The following is a 22,818-nucleotide window of genomic DNA, read 5'->3' on the forward strand; positions in this document are numbered from 1 at the left end:
TATATCACTGGGTTCCCCAGTCCTTTGAGGACATGCATTAAACTTGTCAATGGTCTCACTGAAGCCGTATCTCATGGGCTTAAGATGAAGACAAACAACTTATTACCCCTTTCTCATAGGAGATGTGATTCACAGGTTTACTTTGACCAAGGGAATGTGAATAGACATGATACATGACATGTCCCAGCAGAAGCTCTTGGAAACTTTGGAAGTTTCAACCTTTTTGCTCCTTTCTTCTTCTACAAGAGAATAGCATGCTCCAGATGGGGCTGCGCCTTTAGCCTGGGTCTAAGAATGAGAAAACAGATGGCACAGAGCTCCAAACACAGTCAAGCCGAGCTCAGCTGCAGATGAGCCCAGCAGACTCAAGCAGATCTCTAGCTGACACCATACTTATGGAATTTGAACGAAACACTGATCTTTGTGGTTGTAAACCACTGTGATATTAGGACTAGTTCCTGCAGCAAAAACTGGCATATACACTAGCCAATAGGTGGCCAGGGAGGTATGAGATTCATTAGATGGAGTGTGTCTTAGCATCCAAGTGAAGAAAGTGTTTCGAGTAAGATCAATTATGTTAAAAGTTTTTGATTTTCCAATGAAATGCAAAGTAAAGTTTGACCATTGGACTTAGCAATGCTGAGGGGAGTATCAAGACAAACAAGAACAGCTTTGGTGGAATGATGGGGCTACAGACTGCTCAGAATAAGTTTAAGAAAGAGTGAGAAGAAAGGATTGGTAGACACTACAAGTTAGAACTCTTTTGAAGGATTTTGCTGCAAAGGACAGCAGAGAATGGGGCTGTAGCTAGAGAGAAATGTTTTATTAAAAAAAATAAAAGTAATTAATCTGGGTTTTTAAATTATTCAGTGAAAAGGACAAAATAATGATGTGAGGGAAAAAAGAGACAAATATGGGAGTAATGTCTTCACTAAGTAGAGAGGATGTGATTAACAGGCCAGTAGAAGGGCGGGCCCTCACTGGAGTGAGGCCAGTTTGTCGGTTGTAATATGGTGGAAGGTGGAGTTTAAGGGCACTGATGCAGGAGGTAGATACACTGGGGACCTTGTGGAAGTTATCTTCTGACTGTTTCTATTCTCTTATGAATTGGAAAGATGATCTGCTTAAAGAGAAGGCTGGGGAAGGGGTGATGGGGCCTTGACGAGAAAAAGTTGGAACCTGTTGCCCAGCAGAGCGGGAAGGTGAATGGGTTAGGGCACTTCAGGATGATTGATGAGCAGCTCCCAAAGGCCCTGAATGCCTACTGGGTGCCAGGCACTGTGCTAACAGCTGAGAGACAGAAGGAAGAAGTCGAGACCTCACTTTTACCCTCAGGAGTCTCACAGTCTAAGGTGGAAAGTTGTCATTCAGATCCATTAGTGAACTCCTGGGGGATGTAATCTATCAGGACAGGAAATGTGGGAATGGCATGGGAGTACAAAGCAGGAAAGTACCTTAGCTGGGGCAGGAGGCTGCTAATGGGTGAAAGGTTCTCAGGAGAGATGAGTGACTCTTAGTGTGAGGCATGGAAGAAGAAATAGGTGGTGTGGCACGTTTGGGGGAAATTAAAGTGCTTCAATATGACTGAGATATAAGGTAGGTGTGTATGTGTGTGTGTGTGTGCATGCACACATGTGCTCACATGTGTGCACACAATCATATGTGTATGTACTCACATGCATGTTTAGAAGAGGGTTATGTGTGTGACAAAATGATTCCCAGAGACACATGTGTTGAAAGTCATGATCAATATTCTGCCTTCCCGTTTCCCTGTGACATGCACCACATACTTGAAACTACCACCTTATCCCCCTCTAAGCCTCATCTATTGCAAATATACCTGGAGGAAGCCCAAGTTATAATGTTGTTATTTATTTTTACAGCATGCATTGGGAGCTATGAGATGCACTGCACAACCCAATGAGAAATTAATATGAAGACGTAAACACAGGCCAGATTTCCATTTCACCTTGGTGCCCAACTGGGTTACACAGACTGAGAATTTGGCTCAGTGACTGAAAAAAATTCCTAAATGTTTGTGTTGAGAACTGGAAGCAAAAATATTAAGTAAAACACAAAACATCAAAAAAATACTATTATATCATTAATTTTACAAAATACATTTACTCCTATAGTCTTGTGTTTTCTTTGTTGCCAGTAGAACAATTTTCTCTCTGAAAACCATTGCCTTAAAGTTAACCTTGAAAAAATAAAACAGGGCAAGTTGTTTTTTGCAAATGCCTTGTATCACTGTTTGAAATGGTTTCCAGTTAGCATTCCCTAATGGCGTTCCTGCTAACTTCCTACTAAAATCCTTTTCAAGGCCCAGAAAAGGCAAACAATTCCAACACTACTGCAAACACTATGCAATGGACAAGCTTGTATAGAATATCACAGGAGTTTTCAATACTCATAATGCTGACAATGGTTATTTTGAGAAAAGCAACCACGAGAATAGAGCATTCTTGTTTGTCTAAAGATGGCAGAAACATACTTTGTTCATAACCCCACTGTCTGCCCCAATTTAAAGAATATGGGCTTTATCAACCAAAAAAACCTTTGACAACACGTCATAGGGCAGGAGTGCAAGGTGAATTACGGACATAGTGTCAGCCACAGAAAGGCAGGGATTTCTATGTTTTATTTCTGTCTTTTGTTCTATGCTTTATTCATTAGCTGGCACACAGTAGAAGCTTAATTAATATTTGCTGAATACATGTAGGAAAGAATGGGGGATGGAGGATGGCATTTTCAAAGACATATTGCATCCTGTGGGACGAAATGTCCCATTAATAAAGTGGTAGCCATGGGTGGAGATCCCAGGAGTAGAATGTGCTCCATTGGCCAGAGAGCCTGGAAACTAAGTGGTAAGTACAGCAGAAAATTCTGTGCAAATAGGGCATAGCTTGAAAGATGAATGTTTGCTAGATCCTGGGCCCTGGGTAATAAATGTTGCAAATTGACCTGCTAGCTATGGCTCCAAGGAAAGAATGTGATGAACAACCAGATGGGCATTGAGGGGAGCCAGGGGCAATCCACACACCTGTCCATTGGCAAATATTGAGTCTGGAAAGATTTCTCTATAGTCAAATACTAGCAAAGACAAGAAAATTAGCACAAAGCTTATCAAGATGTTTTACTGAATGAGGAAAAAGGAACATCTTCCGCAGACCCAGAAAAAATGAGCTTCTGGAATCAGGACAAAGTTTTAGAAAATTGTTAGGCATCCTCAAAAGCATGCAATTATCCTGGACTAATAAGAAACCAATTGGAAAGCCACCAAGGAGAGAATAGATTACATTGCTGGTGTTTAAGTTAACTCAACCTTACTGGAAAGCAATTTGGCAAAATGTATTTTGAACTTTAAAACATATTCTACCCTTTGACTTCCTAATTCCGTTTTTAAGAATCTATCCTAAGAAAGAAATTAGAGATACAAAAATTTTACTTGAATAAAATAATCACAGTATCATTTATAATAGTCTAAAATTATTCTAGTCTAATATGCTTTAATACAAATGTAAATAATTTTGAATTAAAATTTATTTTATAATTTTAAATATATATAATATATAAATTACATATAACTTATATATTATATATAAGATATAAATTACATATAACTTATATATTATAAAAATTATTCTAGTCTAATATGCTTTAATACAAATTTAAATAAATAATTTTTTTTTTTTTTTTTTTTTTGAGACGGAGTCTCGCTCTTTCGCCCAGGCTGGAGTGCAGTGGCCGGATCTCCGCTCACTGCAAGCTCCGCCTCCCGGGTTCCCGCCATTCTCCTGCCTCAGCCTCCCAAGTAGCTGGGACTACAGGCGCCCACCACCTCGCCCGGCTAGTTTTTTTTTGTAGTTTTAGTAGAGACGGGGTTTCACTGTGTTCGCCAGGATGGTCTCGATCTCCTGACCTCGTGATCCACCCGTCTCGGCCTCCCAAAGTGCTGGGATTACAGGCTTGAGCCACCGCGCCCGGCCTAAATAAATAATTTTTACATTATTTTGCTATTCAGTTCTTGAAAACAAACTCAAGATAGCTAATAAGATTAGAAAGTGATCATACTATTTTTAAGTAAAAAAAATAGAATGTCTGAATCTTATAAAAAGCTGATTGCCAATAAAAAAAAATGGCTTTAGAAAAATGTACTCAAGTGTTAACAATAATTATTTCTGTGTGAAAGGACTTCAGGTGAATTTTATTTTTTAAAATAATTTTCTAGCTTTCTCATTTTAGTTAACAAGCATGTATTATTTCATACTCATAAAAATTAAACACTGCTGAAATGCGTCCTATTGGTAAATGAAAAACAAAGATTACTGTTTGAAACATACACACGCCATCCTCCTTTCCTTTGAGAATCCCACTGAAATGATAAAAGGGCTATACAAAATTGAATAGACCCATGGTGACTGAATTAGAAAAGGATGGGCTTATTTTGATGACTAGGTCAGAATAAACTGCCACCCACATGGACACAGGCTGCAGTGGTGGCAGCAGAGCCATAGGGGTAGGTGAAGAAACCCACAGCAGGCTGTGATGGCCATCAGATGGGCTCAGCAAACCCACTCCCAGCACTGCCGCTGAGCTGTCTCAACAAAGAGAATGGTTTATCTTAGGGGGACTCATGCGTGGGTGCTATGCCTGAGAAGAAGAGAGAAAGGAGACCTGAGGGGTCATGAGGTGACCCCTTATGTCCAAATTGCATCCTATAGATAATAAAAGAAAAGCAGACAGTGCCACCAAGAAGAAAACTGTTGGAAATGCTTTTGAATCATCTCTAAACGTGGGGCAGCTTCATTACTGGCCAACTACAATCTCTACTGCAAATCTAGCACCGGGAAGAGTGTTATTAAAAAAAAAAAAAAAAAAAAAAGAGGAAAAGAAGAGCTAATTTTCATCCAAACATTCCTGTAATGTTTTTGCAAAACAGCTAGCTGTACTGAGTACAATGAAATCTGCATTAAAGCACATTTTGCCTCTAATGGGCAATTCCCTGTCTTCAGCAGTTTCTTCCAAGCGACCCTTTATGGTAGAATCCAGCACTTATTTTTAAAAACTTTAGTTAAAATCTCATATTTTGGTTACACAATTAATCTTTAGGGTAGATGCAAAATAGGTGTTTTATTGCAACTCTTTGGATTTTACACAGTCATTTTTTTAAACAGTTTCATTAATGTTTAAAATGCATACTAGTAAGTAAAAGACTGTAATATATTAAAACATAAGGCTTTATGTTTTAAAAGAGAAGTTAACGATCCCAGGGAATTAAATAATGTAATCAAAACACTGAAATCTGTTTCAAAGCAATACTAGATCACCGATAACCAAAAAAAAAAAAAAAAAAAAAAAGGAGAAAAGGGGAAGTTCCCCCTGCTTAATGCTTACAAAAAGGACTTTTCTATATTGCTTTCACACTACATTATAGGTTTCCACATTACCAGGACTAGAGAATGAAAGAAGGGTATGAACATATATGGAGGATATGATCATTTTAAGTTTTAATTATGGGATAAGACATATCAGACTAACTCAAAGGCAAATTTGAGTATTTCCTCTCATAACATGATACGCATAGCCAAATATATACATACAATTAGTAATATATATGATTAATAATATAGAAATGTAAGGCCTTGATTACAAAAAATTATAATGGGAAATTTAACATACTTCTTTCAGAATCTGATACATCTAGCAAAAATATAGGTAAAGATACAGACAATTTGAGTAACATAATCAAGAAACTCAATTTAATACAAAACTGAATCATCCTAAATGTAATAGTTGAATCAGATGATGATTATTGATGGATGCTAAAAACAGTGGGTGAAAGATTGTTAGAAACAGGATATTTATACTGTACTGAAGTATCCTCCCATAGATTAAAAACTAATTACAAAGGTAAAAATATACCTTTGCAACTGAGGTTACCACTGTCACCATATGAACAAACTTAGCACTACCAGTGGTGGAAGAACCTGACCTCATGCGTCCATTAGCACACAACATTATCGATGAATATTCTTGCCAAAAATATTCAACCTGAATTTCAAGCCTTGACCTAATTTCTAGTTTACAGGAAATATAGCACCAAAAAGAATACATTAATTGTTGCTGTGAGAAAAAAAGCAAGTCCAGGATGTGGAATAATGTATGAAACAACTGACCTGGTTTCTTCTGAAAAAACAAAAAAGAAGAAAAAACTGATTAAAAAAAGACCAAATGCAACACATTATCTTGATTGGATCCTGAATTTTAAAATATCTTATACGTTTTTGCAATAACTGGAAAAATTTAAATATGTACTGATAATACTGTCAATTGTTTAAAAAAAATTCTAGGTACAATAACGGTACTTTGGTTATCTAAGAGAATGTCCTTATTTCTAGGTACAATAATGGTACTTTGGTTATCTAAGAGAATTTCCTTATTCTTAGAAGATGCATGCTTTAATATTTAGATAAGAAGCGTGTGATGCCTATTCTCACATTCAAATGGTTCAGTGAAAAATAAAGCAACAAATAAAAAACATTCACATATAATTATATTTAATATATATTAAAGGGAAAGGTAAGAATGCAAAATGGGCAATTTATTAATAATGGGTGAAACTAGGTTAAGGGCATATAGATATTCATTTTACTACTAGGTTGAACCACATGAAATTGCCAATACTTGACCATTTTTTAGCTAAAAATGACAATTTTACCTTGAATACACAAATTACCATAGGAGACACTAGAAAGGTGATAGAAAATATACCATTAAAAATGACTGAAGGAACCAGAAGGCTTCACAGTTGACTTTGATCTAGGTTTTAAAGACTAGATTATTTCTATGTTATGTCATTTCAGAATATGAAAAAATAGAAAATCCTTTAGTTCATGTTATGAATATAGCATATTCTTAATAATACCTAAACCCAGTAAAGATAGCTCCCTCCCCACAAAGGGAAAAAGAAAACTGTAAGACTAATTTCAATTATTATTATACATACAAAATTTTAGGAAAAAATAGTTATCTTGAGAATGCATGGATAATTCAGTATCAGGACATCTATTAACATATTTCATCATACTAACAAATTAAAGAAGAAAAAACTATATGATTATCTCAACATATTCTGAAAATGCTCTCTCTATATAAATAATTCACTGACATTTCTAATCAAAGCTATAAGTTAAAATAGGATTATTTTATGAGTGCTGAGCACTGCTCAAAGGACATTAACATGAATCTTTTCCCATTTAATCTTTATACATTTAATTTCCAGAGATAGATGCTGTTATTATCCCCATTCTACTTTCTAGAGTAACTGCCTAGGAGGGAGAATGCTGGGTGCTATGGTTTGAATGCTTTTTGTCCCCTCCAAATTTCACATTGAAATTTAATCCCCAATGCAACAATATTAGAAGTTGCAGCCTTTGGAAAATGAATGAGATTGGGTGCCCATATGAAAGGGTTTAAAGGAGCAAGTTTGTCCTTCTTGCCCTTCCACCTTCTGCCATGTGAGAACACAGTATGTTTGTCCCCTCCAGAGAAGGCAGCATCAAGGTGCCATCCTGGAAGCAGAGAGCCACCCTCACCAGACAACTGAACCTGCTGGCACCTTTATCTTGGACTTCCCAGCTCCTAGAACTGGGAGAAAATAAATTTCTGTTCTTCATAAATTTTCCAGTCATAGGTATTCTGTTTTGGCAGCGCAAAACAAACTAAGACACTGGGTCATATGGTAATTGTATTTTTACCTTTATAATACACTGCTAAAGTGATTTACAGATTGGCTACATTATTTTAGATTCCCACCAGCAATGTATTCTCTCTAAGTGTGTACTTTCGTATTTTCATTCTCTGAATAGTGTCTTTGGCAAAGTAAAGTATTTTCATGATTTTTTCTTTTATGGATGATGCTCTTCATATAATATCTAACAATCCTTTGCCTAATTCAAGGTCATAAATATTTTCTCTTATGTTTTTTCTAGAAGTTTTATAGTTTTATGTTTTGATCTGTGATCCAGTTTTAGTCAATTTCTTTGTAAGTTCTGAGGTTTAAGTCAAGGTTCATTTTTTGGCCTATGGATATTGTATTAGGTTTCTATTGCTGTATATCACACTACCAAGCCTTAGCAGCATAAAACAACACCTATTAGCTCACAGTTCTGTAGGTCTGATCTCTGGCATAATGTGACTGGATTTTCTGATTAGGATATCACAAGGCTGAAATGAAGGTACTGGCTGGGCTAGGTTCTTGTCTGGAGGCTCTGGAGAAAAATCTTTCTAATCTCATTCTTGTTGTGGGCAGAATTCATTTCCTTGAAGTTGTAAACTATGACTCCCTTTTCCTTTCTGGCTGTCAGCCAGGAATTATTCCCAGTTCCCAGAGGCTTCCAAAATTCCTTGCCATGTAGCTACTTCCATCTTTATGCCATGATGGTGCATCAAATCCTCCTGAATGTATGAGTTCCTCTTCAAAGACTTGCCAGAGAAAACGCTCTTCTTATAAAGAGGTTCATGTGATTAAGTCAGTCCCACAAGGTAATCTTCCTATTTCAAAGTCTACTGTGCCATATTAAGATAATCCATCATATTTGCAGTTCCAAGGATTATGCAAGGCATGTATATCAGGGTGGCGAGGGGCAGAAAATGTTGCGAGTCATCTTAGAACTCTACCTACCACAGATAGACACTTATTCTAATACTATTTGCTGAAAATACTCTCCCTATGCCATTGAATTGTTTGTTAACCTTTACAAAAATCAATAAGCCATAGTTGTGTGGGTCTATTTATGGATTTTTCTTCTGTTTAATTTATATGTCTATCCCTTTGCCAATATCACATTTTTTGGTTACAGAAATGTTAAAGTGAGTCTTAAAATCAAGCAATCTGAGTTTTCCAACTTTATTCTTTTTGAAAATTGTTTTAGCTATTCTAGTTACTTTGCGTTTCTTTCTAAATTTAAAAATCAGTTTGCCTGTATCTACAAAATGTCCTGCTGGGATTTTGATTAGAATTGTATGAACTCTCTGGATCAATTCACAGAAAATTGATGTCTTAACTATATTTAGTCTTTTAATTCATAAACACAGCATACCTCTCCATTAATTTAGTTCTCTCTTGGTTTCTGTTACTGGTATTTTGTTTTCAATACACAGATCCTGCATGTGGTTTGTTATGTTATTCCCAAGTATTTACATTTTTTGGGACTATTAGAAGTGGTATTGACTTTATTAGTTTCTGTTTCCAATTGTTCATTTCTAGTAGTTAGATATGCATTTGATTTTTGAGTACTGACCATGTATCGTAAAACCTAAAATCACTTATTTCTAGAAGTTTTTTTTGGTAGGTTTCTTTGTTCTATATAAACAATTATAAAAGCTGAAAATTGGGCTTTTATTTCTCTCTTTCTATGCTGTATGTATCTTATTTATTTTTCTTGTTTTATTGCACTGGCTAAGATTACCAGGACAATATTGAATTAGAGTTTCTTCCTAAAATTAGGAATATTTGTCTCATTGTTTTTTTTTTTTTGAGACGGAGTCTCGCTCTGCCGCCCAGGCTGGAGTGCAGTGGCCGGATCTCAGCTCACTGCAAGCTCCGCCTCCCGGGTTCACGCCATTCTCCTGCCTCAGCCTCCCGAGTAGCTGGGATTACAGGCGCCCGCCACCTCGCCCGGCTAGTTTTTTGTATTTTTTAGTAGAGACGGGGTTTCACCGTGTCAGCCAGGATGGTCTCGATCTCCTGACCTCGTGATCCGCCCGTCTTGGCCTCCCAAAGTGCTGGGATTACAGGCTTGAGCCACGGCGCCTGGCCTGTCTCATTCTTAATATTAGGAAGAAAGCATTTGGCCTTTCACTATTAAATATGATGTTAGGTGTAAGTTTTTTTAGATGTATTTTATTAGTTTAAGGAAGTTTTCTCTTATTCCTGGCTTGCTAAGAGTTTTTTAAAATCATGAATAAAAATTAATTTTTATTAAATGCTTTCTCTGTATCTATTGATATGATCATGTTTTTCTTTTATCTGCTAATATACATTTCAGTGATTGATATTTACCTACTAAACCAGACTTGTATTCCTGGGATCAGTCCCATTTAGTTGTGCTGTGTAGCCTTTTTAAGTATTGCTGGACTTGATATTCTAGTATTCTGTGCAAGATTTTTGCATCTATGTTTATAAAAGAGGTTGAACTGTATTTATTGTGATGATGTTTTACTTTTGTATTAGGGTAATTCTGGCCTCTTAAAATGAGTTGGAAGATATTGCTTTTGCTTCTGTTTCTTGGAAAAGATTGTTTAGAATTAGTGTTGTATCTTCTTTCAAAGAATTTGCCAGTGAAACCATCTGGGCTTGTAGTTTCTTTTTTGGAAGGTTTTACACTCTAAATTCTATTTCTTTTTGTTTTTTCTTTTCTTTTCTTTTGAGACAGAGTCTCATTCTGTCGCCCAGGCTGCAGTGCAGTGGCACAATATCAGCTCACTGCAACCTCTGCCTCCCAGGTTCAAGTGATTCTCCTGCCTCAGCCTCCTGAGTAGCTGGGATTATAGACACCCACCACCACACCCGACTAATTTTTGTATTTTTAGTAGAGACGGAGTTCACCATCTTGGCCAGGCTGGTCTTGAACTCCTGACCTCGTGATCCACCCACCTTGGCCTCCCAAAGTGCTGGGATTATAGGCATGAGCCACCACCCCTGGCCAATTCTGTATCTTTAATAGATACAGGATGATTCAGTTTATATATTTCTTCTTGAAAGGGTTTTGGTAGTTTGTCAAGAATTGTTACATTTAATCTATTTTGTTGAACATATGTGCAGAGAAAATTGTTTGTAGGATTCCCTTATCATCATTTTAATATGACATTTTAATATGACATTAAACAGATTTTAAAATCTGTCATGATATTCTCCTTTCTTGCTCTGTTGCCAAGGCTGGAGTGCAGTGGTGTGATCATGGGTAACACCGTACGTTATCATTTCTCTTAAATTAGAAAAGGTTTTATGACCTATGCTATTGGTTATTTTGCTGTAATTGTAAGCACTTGAAAAGAATGTGTATTATGCTGCTGTTGGGTAGAGTGTTCTATAAATGTCAATTAAATGTAGTTGGTTATTAGAATAGTTCTTCTGTCTCCTTGCAGATTTTCTGTCTACTTGTTATATTAGTTGCTCAGGGACAAGTACTGAAGTTTGCAACTATAAGTGTTAATTTGTCTCTCTCCCCTTTCAGATTTATCAGTTTTTGCTTTATGTATTTTAAGGCTATATTCTTAGGTGCATACACATATTATATAGTTCTGTCTTCTTGGTAAATAAACTCTTTTATCATTACATAATTCCCTCCTTAATCCCTGGAAAATTTTCTTGCTCTCAAGACTATTTGATTTAATATAGCCACTCCAGCTTCATTTTGATTGGTATTTGCATGGCACATATTTTTTCATTCTTTTACATTTAACCTATCTATATCATTATATTAAAGTATGTTTCTTATAGACAGCATATAGCTGGGTCTTGTTTTTAATCTGCCTTGACAATCTCTTTTAACTGATGTCTTTAGGCAATTTAGATTTAGTGTAATTATTGTTATATTTGTATTTAGATCTACCATTTTATTACCGGATTCCGGTTTGTTTTCTCTATTTTCCCCCCCTATTTTCCTCTCCTGCCTTCCTTGAAGTTATTTTAATTGATTTGTTTTCCATTTTAATTTACCTATTGAACTTTTGACTATATCTCATTGTGTATGCGTTTTAGTGGTTGATCTAGAAATTACAGTATAAGTATATAATTTTTTACAATATATTTTGAATTAATAGTTTACCACTTCAAGTGGAATGTAGAAAACTTACCACTTACAGGTCCCTCTATTCATTTTCCTTTTTGAGAACCCCATAAGACAATGTTAAATTTTTTCCTTCAACAACCATATATATTTTTAAAACCTTAAGAAAATATATTAAACAGATATTTACTATTTCTATTGCTCCTCCTTCATTCCTGCTGTTCCAAGATTCCCTCTAATATCATTTTCCTTTCATATGAATACATTCCTTTGTCATTCTTTTTTTAAAGAGCAGATCTGTTGGTGAAAAATGTCATGCTTTTGTTCAGATTAGATAATTTCTTATAATCTTCAAGTTCACAGAATCTTTCATCTATCATCCTTTATTTTGTTTTTAAGCTAATTAAATGAATATTTTGTTTTGGTCATTGCATTTTCCATTCCAAATTATTTATTTATTTATGTATCTTCTATTTCTCTCCAGTTTTTTGTTTTCATTTTTCCATTTGTTTCCATCGTGTATGCTCTTACTTCTTGGGGCATGGTTATAATAGCTGCTTTAAAGTCTTGATTCATTAATTCCAATATATGTGTCCATATTGGGTTAGCATCTTGTGAAATATTAAAATTTTTCCTGGATCTTGTGAGATATTAAGATTTTTCTGGGTATTCATATGCTAAAAATTCTAGAAATTTGGATATTATGTTAGATAACTCTGGATCTGGGATGTTAAGTGACATAGGATTTTCCTAGGGAGAATGTTGAGATTTTGTTTTATCAGGCAATCAAACCAGATTTGGTCCAGAACGCAAGTTCTTATCTGCCTTCTGTTGCCTGTTGTTCCAATGTCAGTTAAGTTTGAAAGTCTATGCAGTTGCCTTTAGATTTTTCCTGCATATGTGACACCCAGTGTCCAGTTGGGGAGCTGGCTAATGTTCTGACTTATAGTTCATTTCTCAGTGTCTTTGGTGTGTGCTGTTTAGGCTCAGACACATGCATATACAGCCTGATTTTGTGCTTGAAAATTTATAGACAACTTTATAGTGTCGCTTTCTCAAGCTCCCTTCTCTCTACAATCTTCTCTACATTTTCTAGCATCCCAAAGCCCCTTTTCCTGGTCCTCTGGCTAAAATCTCAGGGTTTTAATTTTCCCACACTGCTGCATATTTTCTATGATTTTCCCATAATATTGCACCTGCTTCCAAGGCTAATTGGTGAGAGGATTAAGAGAAAAAAAATACAATGGGAATTCTTCCCCATGATCTTAGGACCAAAGTTCCTCTGATTGACATTTTAGTTGCCTTTGTAAATGTTGCTGCCATCGTCACCTGCCACCTTATGATTGCTAGGATTGGGGAAGAGGGAATGAAGAAAACAATAACAAATCCAAGGCATATGTCCACTCTTCCGACCCACAAATGTCCCTTTTCCTTTATCTTGTTCCAGAAACAAAGAATTTCTCTTCCAGCTCTCTCTCTCTTTCTTATTTTATAATTCTGGTCTCTAAATTGTCTTTGAGTCCAGGCCAGGAGACTCCAGAGAGGAAACAAAATGAAAACTCACCACCAGTTCAATAGTACTCTGAATTCTGGTTTATTCCCTGAATGTCTGCTACCGTTTACTTTTTAGAATCCTCATATAACTGTTACATGCATTCTGTTCAGTGTTTTTCAGCTGCATTCAGAGGAAGAGAAAGTGGGTGGAGTAAGTATGCTTACTCCATTTTGACCAGAACTGGTACCCTTCTCCATAGTTTTTGAATAACAAGTCCCACCTACTGCATTCAAAATCACTTTTTTGTTTTTTCAAATGTTGGCTGTTACCTAAAGTACAAATACATCTATTACTTAAAGTAAGGACACCATATTGGACAATGCTTTAAGATAACAGGCTAGTAAATCTCCTTTAATAGACCAGAATGTCCATTGTTTGGTAAACTTAGTAAATGAGAGAAGCTTATTGATACTGTTATTCTCAAGAGCACCTTCAGAGAAGATGACTAAGAACATGGCTTGTGGAGGATAGCTGGCAGTTGTGGAGATAAAGACTGTTATCTCTGGAACTGAGACAATTTGGCATGCAGAAAGAAAGCGTATTAAGGAACCCAGATGGCACTGAAAGCAAATTTAGGAACTGCTAATTCATAACAATTGTTATAAACCTAGAATATTTTTAGGTTAACAATAGGTTACTACAGTTATCCAATATCTTTAATGTAACAAGTCAAACTAGATCGATTTAAGCAATAAATATTTAGATTTATGAAATGTAGAAGAACCTAAAGAAAACAGAACATAATTTTAAAAGGCAGTACCAGGTATGGAATATGCAGTATAAATCTATATTCAAATGAGTAAACTGGTTTTCCATGTTTCGTGGGAGAGCATATTTCTCAAGTCTGTCGATTGATATAAATTGATACGAAGTATACAAATTTGTACAAAATCACTACAAAATATAATACAATCAATACAGCTTGATGAACTGTTATAAATTAAATATCTAAAAAGTTCCCAAGCAAAGATTATTATGTTAAGAAGGAGATAGAAGCATGTTTTAGAAAGAATCTTTCTGAGCTGTTGGGTGATATGATCCTTTTTGTTAGCATTTTTCTTTATGGCGTTTATCATTTTGAATGCAGAAATAGGAGTTGCCTGTAAAATTGGTGAGTCTCGTTACTAAGGAAAATGGACTAAACTTTCCAGAGACTATTTCTATTTTCCATGTATACCATGCTTTCATAAATATAATTAATTAATAATAGTTTATATGTGCATGGGTTTCAGGGGGACAATTATACAGTATTTGGGTAAGAAAAGGCTCATAGGTATCTTTTGGGTACTGTTATAACAATATTTGTTGAGCACTTACTGTGTGCCCCTAAATTCTGTACACACAGAATACTTAAACCTTATAACGTTCTAAAGTGGTAGATATCCTTATTTCAATTTTACAGATTAAGAAATTTGAGGCATAAAGACATCACATTTATTGCTCAAAGTCCTACAGCTTTAAGAGAGGGCGGCAGGGTTAGGACCTGCTCAGTCTAACTCCAGAGTATGTGTGTGTATTGATAGACTACATTAATACAACAACGAAGCAAACTGTTAAACCCGCATGAAACTTTGAATGCTAGAAAGGAAACCAAACAGAACACAGTTAATATTAAGATAACTTAATGATATATATTCCTCCATCATATTAAATTAACATTTCCTCACCTCAATAATAAAGGAAGTCTGTATGTAAGCAGATATATTTAACTCTGCTATCATTTAAGACTTAAAAATATTACTAAGGACAGTTCTCTTTTTATCTTTATATACATATTTGTGATGGCTGTTATCTTAAAAATTTGTAGCCAATGGGTATAAATGATAAATCACTTGAGAATGGCTTTTCGTCATAAACTAAAAATTGAATTTAAATATTTAACTAAAATATTGACAGTGGGCTCGCGTGGTGGCTCATGCCTATAATGCCAGCACTTTGGAAGTCTGGGGTGGGAGGACTGCTTAAGCTCAGGAGTTTAAGATCAGCTTGGTCAATGTAATGAGACCTCATCTCAGCTAAAAGTAATTTTAAAAAGATTAGCTGGGCATGGTGGTGCACACCTGTAGTCTCAAATACTCGAGAGGCTGAGGCAGGAGGATCGCTTGAGACCAGGAGATCAAGGCTGTGGGGAGCTATGATTGAGCCACTGCACTCCACCCTGGGTGACAGAGCTAGACACTCTCAAAAAAAAAATTAATAGTAGAAGCATTGCACTATCTAAAAGTTGCTCACTCTGCAATAGACGTAAGTCAATGTATGCAACCAAATTTTTTGGTTGATTTGGGGAAGAGGCTGATGGCAGAATAGTTTGGGATCCTGAATAGGATTGGGAGATGAGCGTGAGGGTAACAAATTCCTTTAAGTCCTGTAATTCTAAATTCCTGTAATTGAGGAAGACAATCTTCTCCACTTGGCTATGTTGGACTAATCTCATTTTATTTACCTATAACTGTCCCAGGTCAAAAAGAAAACCTGCACTGAAGAATTTCTGTGTTGTATGAGCCAGTCAGCCCAATCACTTGTGATGGATGAAGATTTCCTGTGTTTGTTTTTAACAGCCCTGTCATGGTTTAAAAAGCACATCTCTTTCTTCAAAGGATTTGTTAATCAGGGTCGATTGCAGGCATTGACAATAAGCTCATTTATCAGGGTGCCAGAAGAATGCACTAGTTGGGTGTGTAGGCTCTAGGCTTAGGCTCGCTGGATTGGATCCTGGTTCTGCAGCCTGATGGTGGTGTAACCGTGGGCCATAGTGGCAGCTACTATCATCATCCGCTAGGAAGCGGCTGCTATCATCATCCCCATGTTATAGATTAGAAGCTGAGTCACAAGGAGGTTATACGCTTTGCATTTTATTATCTGATATCTGGCACAGAGTAAGCACTCATTACAAGTCAGTTATTATTGTTAGAGTGTTTAGAGGTCAAAATTTGAAGCTGTAAAGGTTATCTTGTTGAGGATACTTCTCTAATGTCAGCTAGGAGACAAGGTCTGTGTTACTCTGGCATTCAAGGCCTTCCACACTGTGATTCAGATATTGTGAAGAGATGGGCCCTACATTCTCATTTGGGGAGCCCAGGAAAGGTTTGCACTGTAGTATAGGCTCCTTTCTCATGAGCTATTTGCTGAAAGTTTGTTAGCTCCATGTGGTGCCCTACCCTAAGCTCCATGTAGTGCTCTACCCGAACCCCATTCTTGGCTTAGAGAATGGGGTTACCATCTCGAAGCTTATTATCTGGTGCCACTGCCAGAGAGCTCTGCCCTGTGGTCTTTAATGTTTATTTGTAAGCATGTGCAACCATTTGGTTGATAATCTTGTTTACTGGCTTTTGTAGGGCAAAGCCTAACACCTTTGGTCTTTTTTGTTTCCTGGCTAACAGCAGAGCTAGTCCTTGGAGACTCCTGTTGGGTTTTCCTCACCACCAGTATTAATGTATTCTACAGAAGGGAGGAGATCCGGATTTTAATCAAGAAACCATTCTACTTTATTTTACATGAAAACCTCCAAAACAATGCTGGAGGAGTCTTTTCCTTTTCTCCAGAATTTTAAAAAGCAAAGGTCTGATTTATTTTCAACGCTGCATTACAAACATTTTATGATTATTTTTAAAAAGAAAATACAACAGCCCCGGGACAAGAAATTTGAATGGTGCTTAGGACAAGACTCAATCAATGGAAAATTTGTTTCACATATAAAGATCATTATTTGTTTCTCTAAACATAGGATCATTGCTGTTTTAAAGTCAGTTCCATCAAAGTGCAATTCATATTAATACTATCAATTTTTGCCTTATATAAAACATTTTCTTCGCATCCTACTGTGGTAGTTTGCGGCTGAATGGCAAATTTTATGGGGATAAAAAAACTAATTCAAGTACATATCAAATAATTTCAGAGAAAAAATATAGACTCAAGAAAGGAAGGCCATGTAAAGTAGATAAACAAATCACATTCCAATTGAGGGTGTTTGGGTTCATTCAGTGTTACCTTTGTCTTTGCGTCTCTTGCATTTCTCCATTTATGTCATTTTATTAAAGCTCCAATTTACCTACTTCATGGTGTGTTTGGGGAAAAGTCTGACAGGTAAGTTGGTTAATGAGAGGTAGCTCTGTAAACAAGCAAGGCCTTGCTAAATGGAGTCTAAACGATGGGTGACTAGGAGTTTAAAGCCATAATGGAATTGATAATTTCTTTGACAACATTATAAACCATGGTAGGAAAGTGGAGCATATGATGGTGTCACTACAAGTTACTGTGTATTTGTATACACACAGTGACATAGTTTTATTCTTTATGTTTATTCTATTACGTCCTATTTCCCGCCCACTGATCAGGGCACAGTGACTCTTCCTCTTTAAGTGAGCCCCTCCTCCCTTTAGTATAGGTGCTAAGGAATCTACACTGCAGGCTCAGGTGTGCCTGGCCCTTGGCAACCCCAGCCACATCCGACAGTATCAATATTAGCCCCATCTCCACTAGGGGTAGGAAGTCTAAACCAGCAGTTCTCAAAGTGTGGCCCTGGGACCAGCAACACAGGCACTTCCTGGATGTGGTAGAAATACAGGTTCTCAGGCCTTGACCAAGACCTACTGGATGAGAAACTTGGGCTGGGGCTTAGTAATCTGGGTTTTAATGAGCCCTCTAGGTGGTTCTGATGTTCATTCAAGTTTAAGAGCCAAATTGGTCTTAACTTATTCTGCCCTGTATCTATCTGTCTGGGTTTACTTCCTGGGTACCCGGAAATCTAGGAACTTCAGTTTTTCCCCATTAGTTTTCTCATGAATGGGTCTCTGGTCTCTCTGACTGGGTTTCTGCCCTGATGTCAGATTTATACTCTAGTTTCCAGCTGAGATCATCACCTTGCTCACTAGACTAGAACCCTGTCAGCTCAATTCCCTAAACACATCACAGTCCTGCCTTTACCCATCTCCCTCCTGGCTGGTGGCCAAGTCTGGCACTGAATTGGTTGGGCCATTTGGAGCCAGTTCCCACTGGGGCATCTTCATGACCTGGCCGCCCCATGCTGTGCCCCCTGGCAGGCTGCCATAACACTGGCCGGGCTGACTACCAGGCACTTCACCCCTGGACACCATGGTTCACATTAGTATCTTTCCTTTCTTACTAGGCCTTGTCCTATAATCTGGATAACTATCCTAACCTGTTTAAAGCCCCACTATAATACTCCCCTCTCCCTGCTGAACCAGATATTAAGGGGCTGCATAAGTTATGACACCTATTTGACGTCAGTGGATGCTTTTGGAAAACACTAGAAGAGAGCTAGGTAAATACTTTAGGATAAAACATGTTACTGATTTGGGGACAACTTCTTTTAGGGTAAAAAAAGAAATAGTAGAAAACAAATTATATTTTATTGCTTTAAGGAAATCCTGATATCACTACTTTATGTTCTGAATATTTTAACTCACCTGATAGGGTATTTAGTACTTGTATTTTGTGGGGACCAGCATCCTCTAACTTGGTTTCCAAGCCCTAATATTTCCATGCAAGGATCTACCTACTGAATTTTATTTTCCAGAAACCTAAACACACCACTGTCTTACTAACAGTTCACAGGAGACCCAGTGCTATAGAGTTTAATGCAATCTGTGTACTCATCCATGGGAGCCTACAGGTAACAACCACTGTGAAAGAAATTGCAAGTCACATTTATGTGCTTAGGAAGTAATTCAAGAAGCATTTCAAAACACTCTCTATTCACCTTTAGTCAAAGCCTTTTTTTGTGTTTAGCAATATTCACAGTACTTCAAGAAGCCCTTTTTTCTCAGAATTTGGTTTAATGCATAGACAGTTGGCCTGGTTTGAGCATAAGTTTTCCTATACTAAACTTGTGAGACCTGCAGTAAATAGTGACTGAAAGTGTTTACATTTGTGGTTGTATTCATTTAACTTTTCATGAATTATGTATTCAATCCTACTGTGTGCCAGGCAGTATACTAGGCGCTGTAATAACAGACTCTTGACTGTAAGAATCTTCTTGGAAGTCCTTTTCCAGTCAGATGGATCTTTACGTGTTGAATGTAGTAGGTATAAATTTGTCTTATAGACAATGGGTAGGAACCAGGAAGTGATTGCATGATCATCAAAAATGTATAGATTTGAGAAAAAAAAGTGATTTGCCTAAAGCACTGTTGTTACCTTCTGGAATATGAAAATGAGGACCCAGGTCACAAGAACATTAAATAAAGACAGCCACACTTTAAAATAGATTTACCCATTTTCACAATTGACACCAGCGACCCATTTTTGTCAAAACGTCTGCTCCTCCCATACTTCAGGTTTATAGTAATCATCTTCCAGAACTGCTTACTGGAGGGCCACTGACTGAAGCCTTTACCCTCTTTTCCTGTATGAAAGTGTCTAACTTGCATCTATAGCATCCCTCTGGCTAAGCATATGGCTCACTAAGCAAGTATGTTTAAGCATTTCCTATGTCCCTGTTGTAAGTGCTGTAAGGAATTAAAAAACAATAAATTCACTTTATCCTTCATATTATAGCTTTTTCTATATCAGTCCAACTGGATTGTATCTTGAGGACAAGACCTGTGTCTTATTTTTGTAAACTCCATAGTATACCGAATTGTACTGAATACAGATTGTTGAATGGAATAATTGATAGATGAATAAATAAATTTCTAGGGACAGACTATAAACAGACATCATCCTAGGATTTGGAAGCTTTCTGGAAAAGTCAGTGTGGTTGGTACTATGTCATTCTGTTTCACCCGATGGGTGAAGGTCAACTTGACTGCCGGGAAAGTTAGGTTAGGACCTGCCATTGTACTATTGACTAAGTCAGCAATACCAGAAATTGAACAGCGCAGTCATGCCTTGTAACGATTTCCTTTGCTAGACGTTGTCACTCACCTGATCTGAAGCCAAGTCAGCATGGGGGTTGTTCCTCCTCCAAATACCCAGACAGTGAAGAACACGAGGAGCAGTGTGGTGGTAAACATCATTTGTTTGGGCTGAGATTCTGTGTTCCGAATAGCTAAGGCAAATGCGATCGCTCCTCGCAAACCTTGCAGGAAAAACCAAAGGAGAAAATAAATACCTTGCAAGTGTCTTTTTCATTTCAATGGATTCATCCTTACAATTTGCTGACACAATTTTTTAATTAATCTTTTTATTTTGAGATAATTATAGATTCATAAAGAGTTGTAAGAAATAATACAGAAAGACACTGTGTACTCTTTCTTCAGTTTCTATCAGTTTCAATGATATCATGCAAAACTATATAGCTCAATATCTCAACCAGAATATTGACATTGAGCCAGTCAAGATAAAGAACATTTCTGGCTGGGTGCAGTGGCTCACACTTGTAATCTCAGCACTTTGGGAAGCTGAAGTGGGAAAATCACATGAAGTCAGGCATTTGAGATCAGCCTGGGCAACAAAGCAAGACCCTGTCTCTACAAAAAAAAATTTTTAAAAATTAGCCAGGCATGGTGGCATGTGTCTTTAGACCCAGCTACTCGAAAGGATCACTTAAGCCCAGGAGTTCAAGGCTGTAATGAGCTAGGATTATGCCATCAGTCTGGGTGACAGAGCAAGACCCTGGCTCTAAAGAGACAGAGAGAGAAAAAAAAAAAAAAAAACATTTCCATCACCACAAGGATCCTTCACATTGCCCTTTTATAACCACACCTACTTCCCTCCCACACACTCACTCCTTAATTCCTAACCACCAATAATCTATTCTCTGTTAAGATGATTTTGTCATTTCAAGAAAGTTATATAAATGGAACCATGCAGTATACAGTCTCTTGGAACTGCCTTTTTTTTTAACCCAGCATAATTTGCTGGATAATCATTCAGGTTACTGAATTATTGGTAGTTGTTCCTTTTTATTACTGAGCAATATTCCACAGTCCAGATGTTCCACAGTTTATTTTACCACCTGTCTGTTGAAGGATATCTGAGTTGTTTTCAGTTTTTGGCTATTACAGCAAAGGATGCTAAAATTTACATACAGATTATTGTGTGAACGTAAGTTTTCATTTCCCTGAGATATATGCCCAGGAGTACAATCACTAGGTAGTATAGTATTTCCATATTTAGGTTTTTAAGAAATTACTCAATTGTTTTCCAGAGTGGTTGTAACATTTTACATTCCTACCAGCAATATATAAGTCATCCAATTTCTCTGCCTCCTTGGCAGATTTGGTGTTGTCACTATTTTTCATTTTAGTCATTCTGATAAGTATGTGGTGATGGTTTGTTGTGGTTTTAATTTGCATTTTCCTAACAGTAAAATGGTCTTGAGCATTTTGAAATGTATTTGTTTGTTATCCATATACCCTCTTGGGTGAAATGGCCCTTCATGTCTTTAACTCATTTTAAAAAATCGGATTGTTGAGTGTTTATTGTTGAGTTTTGAGAGTTCTTAACAATTCTATATAATAGTCCTTTGTTGGATGCATGGTTTGCAAATATTTTCTCCCACTCTGTGGCTTCTCTTTTCATCATCTTAAAAGAGTCCTTTGCAGAGAAAAAGTTTTTAATTTTGATGAGGTCTAATTTGTTGATTTTGCTTTTTATAAATTGTGCTTTTGGAGTCATGTCTAAAAACTCTGTGCTTAGCCCTAGATCTCAAAGGTTTTTCCCTATTTTTTTTCTGAAAGTGTTACAGTTGTACATTTAGGTCCATGGTCACTTTGATCGAATTTCTGTATAAGGTGAGAGGTTTAGGTTGAGGTTCATTTTTTCACCTATGGATATTTAATTGCTTCATTGAATTGCTTTTGGAACTCCATCAAAAACCAGCTGGGTATATTTTTGTGGGTCTATTTCTCAGTTCTCTACTTTGTTCCATTGATCTATGTGTCTGTCCTTCTTCTAACAGCACACTGTCTTAATTATTGTAGCTATATAATAAGTCTTAACATTGGGTAGAGTGATTCTGCCCACCTTAATTTTGTTTTCAAAATTGTTTTAGCTATTCTAGTTATTTTGCCTTTCCATAACATTTTAGAATAATATTGACTGTATATACAAAAGAAACTTTCTGGGAACAATTACTTTTTAAGAATCAAATGTGTCAGGCAACAAGGAAAACTAAGCTTATGGACCACTGAAAATTAACTACTTAAATGGCATTTAAAATTACTCTAGAATGATTACATAGTTTTACAAAATCTATAAACTAGTATATTAAAACCTGATTTTTCTTCTTCTTTTACTTCTTCTTTTGTAATAATATGCTAATTGCATTTTTATGAATCCATATTAAATATATTTGCAAGAGGTATTAAAGATGAAGGGCTGGGCATGGTGGCTCACGCCATAATCCCAGCACTTTGGGAGGCTGAGGTGGGCAAATCATGGGGTCAGGAGTTTGACACCAGCCTGGCCAACATGGTGAAACCCCATCTCTACTAAAAATACAAAAATTAGCTGGGTATGGGGGTACACACCTGTAGTCCCAGCTACTCGGGAGGCTGAAGCAGG

At 36.8% G+C, this 22,818-nt stretch overlaps 1 protein-coding gene across 1 annotated transcript in view; it reads right to left on the minus strand.

Moving 5' to 3' along the window:
- SLC9A9 (solute carrier family 9 member A9) overlaps positions 1 to 22,818 on the minus strand; it is a 586,998-nt gene that overhangs the window by 175,464 nt on the left and 388,716 nt on the right. The window contains exon 12 of the mRNA XM_005546010.4: positions 20,236 to 20,389. Coding sequence (XP_005546067.2) covers positions 20,236 to 20,389 — 154 coding nt within the window. The remainder of the gene's footprint in view (positions 1 to 20,235; positions 20,390 to 22,818) is intronic.

The sequence above is a fragment of the Macaca fascicularis genome, chromosome 2, assembly GCF_037993035.2.
Source record: "Macaca fascicularis isolate 582-1 chromosome 2, T2T-MFA8v1.1".
NCBI classification, from domain to species: Eukaryota; Metazoa; Chordata; class Mammalia; order Primates; family Cercopithecidae; genus Macaca; species Macaca fascicularis.